A 10,210-nucleotide genomic window follows, 5' to 3' on the forward strand; every position below is an offset into this window, starting at 1 on the left:
TGAGTGTGTGTAGGCTTTTGGGACACTTTAACCAGAAAAAGTAAATATTAGGCAGAAAGGTTTTTAACAGATTATCAATTTTTACTAGTTTAATTATTGGCATTCAGCATAAAAACGCATGGTTACATTGGCAGTGTTATCAATTATGTATTTTTGTCCGGAAATGTATTTTCAACCACGTGTCACGTAACCTCCAATGGGCTTTCTACAGTTTAGACTGTCATGATATGGCCTGGGCTTCGTTCCAATAAGTTTATCATCCGACCTTCAGTCTCTCCTTTCGCCTTTATTTTGTCCTCTCGCTCGTAGAAAAGGTAAATTATATCTCGTGAGGTATTTTAAATGTACGTATCACACTTACTTTTGTATTTATGAGATATAATTTGGTAACATGTGAGACAAATGCGGTAAGAAGGACCTGATATGAGATGATGTGAACGAGACTCAGCAGCGGCTGGAAAGATACAGATGTGTCAAGTTGGCAGGCATTAGCCGGACTACTACCGGAAGTGACGCGAATGGTCTATAAAGCAACTTTGTCCGTGTGACAGCGAGATAGTGTATGAATAAGAAACATATGGTTTGAATTCACAAATAAAGGCAGTATCAAAACGAGTTGTGTCAATTTTAGCCTGACTTTTAACCTTTCTTCTCCTTATTCTTCTGTTTGTTTACACGGATGAGGTTTGGTGGGTGTTTTATTCTGAAGCCTCACACCGGAAGCTTCAAAGTGTCTCCACACTAGCTTGACATAAGGCTGGAAAGCGACCAGATGGAATTCTGCACTGCCTTCTTAACAGATTCCCCACATTTTAAATTGTATCGCTCACATTTTAGCTGACTTTCCTGCGAACAAACAGCCCTGGCGTGACCACTAAAGGCTACCTGGGAGTCTCGGCTGCGCTGTGAACCGGGACAGAAGCGGTGAAGACATTTAAAGATACCCCACCAAACATCTTCCCACTAGTAAGTATAATTTCTAGCCCATACTGTCGAAGAGCAATAGCTTCCAGTTAACCTAATGGTGAGATATAACTGCCCTTGACAGTCTTGAGAACTTCAGTCAGGGTTGGCAAATTAAAATGTCTGTTATGCTGATACACGAGAGCGTCCTAACGTCCCTTTCAGCAGTTTTTTTTTCCTGAAATGATGCAGACAACTGTGATTAGCTTTGGAAATCTGTCAAACAAAAAGGGAGTTTAGCCGGAGGCGAGAGGGGTGTAGCCGTGTTAAATCACATTGTCTGGGACTGTTTATGCGGCCTTATCTGCTATTTACTGCCGTCTGCTCCACAACCTCTTATTCATCTAAACACTGTCGTTCATGGGGTCTTTAATTCTTCAGCAGCGCATATACAGTGTGTGTATTTTGTTTTTGTTTTTTTCCTCTCTGCTACGTTACTTTAGACAACCACCGTCAGGCTAACCAGAATGAAAACAATGCCGCATCCGGTCACATATTTCAAAATAAAAGCTTTCAAACTTTAACTGCAATATGCAGTAAAAAATCTAAAATGATTAGTCATTTAAGCAATTAGTCGGCTGCCAGAAAATTACTTGCCAACAATAATTATAACTGATTCATACCCAAGTAATTATGTTAACCATTCTCTGGTTCCAGCATTTCAAATGGAAAGATTTGCCCCTTTGGTCTGTTATATTACAGCCTTTAACAGAAACATTAATATCTTTGAACTGTTGGATGCACAAAAGAAGCGATTTAAGGATGTCACCTGGGGTGCCAGGGAAACTGTAAAAGGCTTTCTTTCATTGTTTTCTTACATTTTGTCGACCAAATAATTGATTAATTGAAATAGACGATACATGGAGTAATCAGTTGAAAATGATTGTTACCTGCAGCCTTATTGTCTTTGCTAGTATGCTGTCTGGTATTGCAATATTGTGCAGAGTCATATTGTACGTCCACATGGATTACTGGGATGTTAGGTAGAGTTGTTTACATTCATTTGGGTTTGAAAATGACTGAATACTGTTTATTTCATTGGAAAGTTTCAGTCTTCTGTGTTATAGGTTTTTCTCAGACTAAAGTAATTCTGGAGTGAATTGACTTTGCTTTTATTTTGAATGCAACATTACGTAGCATCCTGTGTTCGTTTAGGTACTTCCATTTGCCTTGACATATAGACAGATACAGTAGGCTCTCATATCCTGGTAGGATAGGCCTGTCTGTCACTGGTTCAGAATATTAACCCATAGTAACCCTACATATAACTGCAGAAACCTACAAACTGTCCTAAACAAGTAACTTTTTTTAGTAGTGGATAGAGAACTTGTACATTTTAACCAGGTCTGTCAGTCTGTGTGAGCCTACTGTTGAAAAAGGGAAGTTTAGAAGGTTTTTTTTGCCCTGAATTTGGCGTCCAAGGCGGAGTACTGCCCCTCACTAGTGCAAATATGCAGGTTAGGGTGAAAGGTGTGGTTGGAGTTGGTGTCTGCCATAATGCTGTAGCACAGGAGGTGAATTTGGACGGAAGACTTGCCTGTCAGACTTAACAAAGGGTCTAAAAGTTTTTTCCATCCATCTGATAGCCTTTGTATACCTGGAGTGTCTTCCTCAGTCAGTGATACTGTTTATCAAAGCAGATGGACATACACAAGGCCATAACTGAATCGTTTCTGTACGCTTCAATGAAGTGCATCCAACACAGGCAGGCATCAGGGCTCGACATTTCTTTTCCAGACAAAGTTAAAAAGGTGGGGGGGGGGGGGGGGGGGGCTTCTCACATCATTATCAATCTCCAGAATGCACTTGATGAGCTGATGTTTGTCCTTTTCAGGGAGCGTTCCTTCCAGGTTTCCTCGGAGAGGACAATCTCCTTGTGAACGCCTGCACTTGAGAAGGCCTCTTTGTAGTTTGAGATGGGCTGTGATGTAGCATCATCTGTTCTCATTTCTCTGTCTGGGTGTATTTCCTGACTTTGAGATTTTGAGTCTGATTATTTCGATTCAAGTGCTATCAAGTGGAACCTAAAGGCCTTTGATTTGAAAAGTGCTCAAAATGTTTTTATTCAGCATCATTGAATTGGTTTCACTTTGACACACTCCTAGAAAAAAAGTCATATCTGATATGAGCATATCATTTACTAACAGTAATCATTTATACTGAGAGAGCGAGTGAGTGTTCAAGGGTTAAATAATCCTCCTCGCTCCTCCTTGAATACCTAAATTCCAGTTGTATGCGTTACAGTGCATCATGAATGTCTGCGATCCTGACTGTCGAGAAGAACTGCTGTCCAATCAGAGGCAGCCACCTTTCTTCTTCTTCTTCTTTGAATAGGCAGCACATTCATCACATTGTTGAATATTTCACATGGAGTGCTTAGAAACTATTTGGATATTTCCACTTTGAATTTGAATATAACTGAAGACATGTAATCTGACACAGGAGTGGTGGTTTGAGGAGCGTTTTGCATTACATGACAAGTTGAGCCATGAGCCAGTGTGACATCTGGAGTCACTACTACTGCTGGCTGACTGGCATGTAGGTGTGATGCATCACTATCTTGCTACGTTAGCTCTAAGGCTCCTGTCGTGGATCGCTATCTCGCCTCGCTGGAATGACACTGGATTAGTCATCAAATCCACCCACTACTGTACAGATTGCACTTAACACACTTACGTTAAGTGTTTGATGAGGGCACTGGGCCCGGCCTATGTAGCTTTATTGGTCATTCATAAATTTATTGCAGGTGGAGAATGTTTACTTTAAAGGTATGACTAAGATTGTGCTCTTACAATATTGGAATAGTCATGTTTATGTTCAGTCAAGCAGCTCCAGAGCATGTCGTGTAGGACAGCTTGAATTATTGACAACATGTTGAGCAACTGTTCAGCGCATGAAAGTGAAGGGTATTTTCTTTCAGATGTCTGCTTTTACATCAGGCCCATATGTCACAGCAAAGGTCACGCCACAGATAATCCAGGAGGAGTCTGCTGCCAGCTGAAACATGTCGTTAGTCTGTGCTAAAGGAATCTACGCTGAATATTCTGATAAGCGAGGAGGCCGATAACCTCCTGAGCATGTGATATGGGGATTTTTTTGTAGAGCTGAAACAATCATTCAGTCCGTTGACAGAAGGGTAATCACTACTTAAGTCATTTTTCAGGCAAAAGCGCCAAATAATATTTAGTTCAAAGCTCTCAGATGTGAAGATTTGCTTTTTTTTTGTCTTATGTGATAGTGAAGTGAGTGTCAATTGGTTTTAGACTGTTGGCAAGAAAAAACAAACAACTGGAAGAAGTTATTTTTGGCTTTAGGTAAGCGTGAAGACCAGTTTTCGCAATTATCTGACTTTTTTTTTATAGACAAACTGCCTAATCAACTAATTGAGAAACTGATCGTTAGTTGTAGCTGCAGCTTTTTGTAGCTATGAAGTGTAAAATAAAAGCTTGATACTTGTATTTAATACTTGAAATTTAGCAGTAGCTTATTTAAAAAGGTTTTCATGACATTTGCCTTTATAAACTGAATATAGTTTTTCTTTTACACCAACAGGAAGCCCTGAGATTACAGCTGAAATATTATCCCATTAATTGATCAGTTAACAGAACATTTGAATATTTTGTTAATTAATTAATCCTTGCAGTAACAAATATACAAAACAATTATTAAACACAAGGCAGAAAGTTTTCTTTCTAGGAAAAACTAATTAAAAAAAGATTTACTGCTTGAAATTAAAGAATGAAATTATTCTTTATAATCAGATAGAAATTGGCTTTATTCTGTATATGTGTATTTAAAGCTTGTTTAGTCCCATGATTACAGCAGGAAAATGAATATTCAGGGCCGTGTGGAGCCTTTCCCTGTTAGATTATAGTGAAGCGGAGCAGCTAGCTGTGTGCGTTCAAGCCCAGTGGGCACCAGATTAATTCCATTACATAACATTTAGTCAGTCTTAAGTAGGCTCCAAGTGAAAATGAAGGCTTCACAGTAACCTGGAGCTTAAGCTGTCCAGGACTCAAAGACGTGTTATTAGATGATTAAACCGGACCCTTTGAGTATTCTTTAATAATCCGAAACGTTTAGTCACAGCTGCAGCGACGAGGCCGGACGACAGAGGGGAAATGTTGGACTCAGAAGCGACACACATGAGTGGATGGAAAAAAAAAAAAAAAAGCAGGAAAGCTTGTGAAAGAGCAGGTCCCTTCTTTTGATAAATACTTCCTCATTGCCTGTTAAGCCTTTAACAAATATTGACTGGGCTAGTCGTAACATAATGTGATGAAGAAACAGAAGGAGCCTTATTATATTTTTTTATTTACTTTTTTTAAAGAGTGGGAAGTCTCACACCTGAAAGTATTTTTTTAAGATCTGAACAAGCATTTGGTCGCATTGAGAACAAAGAGGAAGAGGTCTCACCAATTTATTGATGGATCTTTTCTGTCTTAGCGAATTAGCTCCTCAAGTTCAGTCTGACCTTCTGATGGTGTGTGTGTGTGTGTGTGTGTGTGTGTGTGTGTGTGTGTGTGTGTGTGTGTGTGTGTGTGAATCAGTCATCTTCTTCCATGTGATTTCATTTGCTAAATGTGAATCAGCAGCCTTCCCTCTGACCGATGCCATTGTCTCTGTCAGAATAAACGCATAAAAAGAAAAAAACATCAACATAACACACACATAAAAAAAAAAAAAGAAAAGCTGGCTCATTTGGTAAAAGATGACGCTCAACCACAGCAGAGAGAATTATAATTAAAACCTTTGAATCAATCCTCCACGGCCAAATTAAAAGGTTGAACACTGTGAGTCAGTGTTGAGGCGCTGAGCTGAGTTTTTGTCTTTGTCAGGTGAAAACCTTGTGATTCCAATTCGAGCTGTTTTCTTGTTTTTGCGGGTGTTGAAGAACCACTTATGTAATTTCACAAATGAATGCTTTTTATTGTTTTGAACTTTAATTAACAGCTACCTTCATTTCTTCTCGATTCTGCAGCTGTTATCTTGTTACGAGTTGATAAGTTGATAATATTTGACTCTGCCAGGGAAGCTGATGACACGTTTGCCATCAGAGCATTTTCACGACAAAACCCGTCAAGAATAACAAGCGAGCGGCAGGAGTTCAGGTGCGAGCAACTGCAATGCAATATTGATTGGCTCCGACTCTGTGCAAGGTCGACATCGCTGATTATAAAGGATACAAAGCTCCCCAACTCAACTTTGATCACTCCTTCAGTTTGAATGCCAAGTGATTTAGCATTACTCTTCCATCAATCACGACCAGCGGCATAGAGTGGATGGAGGGAGGAACAGTAGCAGAGCTGGATGGAGAGGAATGAAGGTGGGAGTTAGGGTTGGGGTTGGGGGGTGGGGGTGTAATGCCCTTTTTACATTCCCAGATGAGGATTAGCAGTCACAAGTTTTCTGCCTGTTCCTGACCCGGCCTGGATTGTGAGGGCTACTGCTGCTTCCTGATTCCTTTTAACCGCTCACGCACTCAGTCAGAGAGTAAACCGAAATCTCTCTGTTTGGGTTTATGCCGTCGACAAAGTTGAACCTGCAGTGACAGACTTTAATGAGCACGTGCGGCTCTGGCGGTACAGGACTAACATTGCCAGTCAGTATATCCATAAATTGGCTGCAACAGAACACTGTACCAACCTCCTGTGCATCTACTGGCACCTTCTTAACTGTTGATGCCCAAACAGTCCGTGACATTCTGACAGTACCAGGGCAAAATACAACCCGAGGCCTGCACGGATATTATGCAATGAGCAAAACTCAATTACATGCATCACATACAGTCAAGACAGTATCAAATGGGGCCTGGACTACCTCAGATCTTGACTCAGTTTTACTGCTGAGCTGATCCACGGTCAATTATTGACTGACCTGTGGATCTGTGGAGTGAGCGTATCCACTTGTCCGTGTTCTTACTCTCAGTTAAGCGCATTTTGTCACGTTCTTCTTTATAATAAGAGCGTGAAAAGCGTGAGTACATCCTTGAGGATGAAGTTTAAAGTGTGGAGGGTAACTGGACCGAGATGCGGCAGTGTACCTTCGACTCTCTCTCACTCTCTCTCTCTCTCTCTCTAAGCGCTCTGTAACTGCAGGGTCTATTTCTGCCTCCCTCTTTATTCAGAAACATATTTTGGTTTTGAGGTTTGTTGGAAGCAGAAAATCCCAACAAACCGCTCTGTTGTGTCTGCCGTTACGTAACTATCTAATATATTGACTATGACTTTGATTATATGAAGACGGGTGTCAGAGGGGCTGCAGTTGTCGCTCATGCAGACCAGAGATTACTTTGGAATTTGTCTCTGAGGTGGTGGAGGAATCCTGAAACACAAACACACACACGTCATCTCCTTATTTCTCTCTCAGCGGCCTTTTGTTGAGTTGTCACACCAGCTGGATGAAGACAGAACAGAGGTTTAAAAATCCACCCGTTCCAGGAATTCTTCACTTGATGAATTACTGCTCATTTGCCTGATGGGATATTTCTGACTTTTGTATTAACTTCATTTTTGCTGTTTTCTGCTCTGCACTGTTCATTTTTAACAGTAAAATGTCACATTTTAAATGATTAAATTTGAGGCATCCTGATCAAAAAAGTTTGTTAATGTTATAAAAAAAAAAAACATTTTGGTTGTTAAATGCTAGCAGAATTTTGAAAACTCATTAAATATTGATGCCTGTATTAGTTAGTATGAGGCTTTCCTCCATTGCTTTGTATGCTACACGAGCTGGTGAGCTGCTAAATGTCACATAAATGTTAGGAAGCAGAAGTCCCTTTGTCATGAACTGACTACAGAGCTGAGGAAAGAAAAAACGACATATCCTACTCATATGAAAATGATACTGATTATTTTTTTATTGCAACCACGTCATCACTGACTGCTCTTTCAATATGCTGCGTGTGTCTGTTTGTTTCCCAGGTCCCAAGGCCACTTTGTGTCCATCATGCCGCTGTTCGGTAAATCCCACAAGAGTCCGGCAGACATCGTCAGGACCCTGAAGGAAAACCTGGCCATCCTAGTCAAGCAGGATAAGAAGACAGACAAGGTAGAGAAAGACAGTGTGTTTCTGTGTGTGTGTGTGTGTGTGTAAGTAACTGCCTTGGTGTCCAGGGGCCCGGGGGTGACAGCCCTCTGTGAAATTAGAGCATGGAACAGCCTGGCCCTGTCATCTCCTGACACTTCACTGTCAAGAGAGTGTACTCTCGCTCACAAGTGCACACACACACGCAAACACAAAACTAGCCAAGCTAAGGCTCAAGTCAGTTGCAGCTTTCTCCTTCTTCCACCTCCACTACCACGACTCCTAATCTAATCTATTCGACTCCACCTCTCCTCCGCTGTGTCCCGCAGGCATCTGAGGAGGTGTCCAAATGCTTGGTGTCCATGAAGGAGATTCTGTACGGGAGCAACGATAAGGAGCCCCACACCGAGACTGTTGCCCAGCTGGCCCAGGAGCTGTACAACAGCGGCCTGCTGATATCGCTGGTAGAAAACCTGCAGGTCATAGACTTTGAGGTGAGGAGAGAAGGCTCTTTGTGAGTCGCTCCTGCAGCATCATGAGCATGACACCTCTCATGATTAAGCTGCCATAGAAACACGATGGGGAAAATACCAATAAACGCTTTCGATTTGTGTGTGTGTTTCTAGGGGAAGAAGGATGTGTGTCAGATATTCAACAACATCCTGAGGAGGCAGATCGGGACGAGGAGCCCCACTGTTGAATACTTCTGTTCCCACCAAGAGGTCCTCTTTATACTCCTGAAAGGGTGAGACACACACACACACACACACGCTGTCCACAGTCTGACGGCTTCCAATGAAGTGACATTAATCCTCTCGTCTCTGCTTGAAGGTACGAGACGCCCCAGGTAGCGTTGAATTGCGGGATCATGCTGAGGGAGTGCATCCGCCACGAGCCGCTCGCCAAGATAGTTCTCCACTCCGATCATTTCCACAGTTTCTTCAACTATGTGGAGATGTCCACCTTCGACATCGCCTCCGACGCCTTTGCCACCTTCAAGGTACCTCAGTCGGAATTTGACTGATATCGGTTGGAATCAGACGATATTTTGCGCCAGTTTCAACATTTTATGGCTTTTTTGGGACATTTTTATTCCCAGTTAAAACCTGGGGCGGATGCAAAAATCTTAGACTGATATCTTAAAGCCAAGTTAAACCAAAACGATCTGCATGGTGAGATACTGTTTTCTTTTATTTGGGTGAACCACGCTTTACGGTGGGTTAGGACGAGGCAGGTTTAATATGATAAATCCCTTACAGCTCTTTTTCCTGTTGATCACTGAGCATCATTCCCAACAAATAAATATATAATTACATTTTTAAAAACCGGACAAGATGAAGGTTTCCTCAGTTTTTAAGATCCATTACTGATACTGGCGAGATAAGACCCTCGTCTAATGGTTTAGTTGACGAGTTAAAAATAGAACACAGAAAGAAGCTGTTGTAAGTGATAGAGCACAGAGAACTATATAATATAAAGTATATATTACCTGATAGATTTGATTTATTTCTTCTTTCGCAGGATCTCCTGACAAGACACAAAGTGCTTGTGGCTGAATACCTCGAACAGAACTACGATGCTGTGAGTGGACCGACTCGCACACACATTTCCCAACACCGTAGCTCAGCCCTCAGAGAGGATCGGCCTGGAAAACACATGAAGGAAGACTGTAATAGCTGCCACACATGTCAATGCAAGTTTGCCATGTTATTTTGAACCAGTGTTACCAGGTGGAACTATTTAAGCCTCTGACGTTTGCACCGTGCCTTCCCCCCCTCCACCCGTAAACCACATCAATGCAACACACACTGCCTCCCGCTCAGGTCACGCAACATCTATGTGGAAGCGTAAACATAAACACCGTCCTGACTGCTTGACCAGGAAGAGCCCCAGAGAGGAAACATACACAGATACATACAGCATGTAACCAGATCAGGTGTCGGTCACTGCGGCGCTCAATGGCCCAGTCATGTATCCCAAAAAAAAAAAAAGGTTTGTCTCGTTGAACACGCTGGTCACACACAGGCCTTGTGAGGGCAGATATGTGAGAGTAAGAAATAAAGTTCTGACTAATCCACTTAAAGTTCCAGGAAAAGTGAATCCCTGGAAAGTCCTGTCAGTGTCACAACGCCACGTCACGTCACTAGATACAAAGCTCTGCTCTATGCTGTCAGCTTCCCAAGGCAGAGGGGTCCCTTTCATAGGAAGGGGTGGGGTGGGG

The 10,210-nt window shown here is 41.9% G+C and overlaps 1 protein-coding gene across 1 annotated transcript in view; it reads left to right on the plus strand.

Annotated features, from left to right (window-relative positions):
• Positions 1 to 747: 747 nt before the first annotated feature.
• cab39l (calcium binding protein 39-like) overlaps positions 748 to 10,210 on the plus strand; it is a 13,599-nt gene continuing 4,136 nt past the window's right edge. Inside the window, exons 1-6 of the mRNA XM_023420275.2 lie at positions 748 to 966; positions 7,887 to 8,013; positions 8,319 to 8,483; positions 8,616 to 8,734; positions 8,821 to 8,989; positions 9,511 to 9,570. Of these exons, the coding sequence (XP_023276043.1) occupies positions 7,912 to 8,013; positions 8,319 to 8,483; positions 8,616 to 8,734; positions 8,821 to 8,989; positions 9,511 to 9,570 (615 nt within the window). The 5' untranslated portion in view covers positions 748 to 966; positions 7,887 to 7,911. The remainder of the gene's footprint in view (positions 967 to 7,886; positions 8,014 to 8,318; positions 8,484 to 8,615; positions 8,735 to 8,820; positions 8,990 to 9,510; positions 9,571 to 10,210) is intronic.

This window comes from Seriola lalandi, unplaced genomic scaffold (genome assembly GCF_002814215.2).
Source record: "Seriola lalandi dorsalis isolate HSWRI2012SDOR001 ecotype SW California unplaced genomic scaffold, Sedor1 jcf7180002054630, whole genome shotgun sequence".
NCBI lineage: Eukaryota > Metazoa > Chordata > Actinopteri > Carangiformes > Carangidae > Seriola > Seriola lalandi.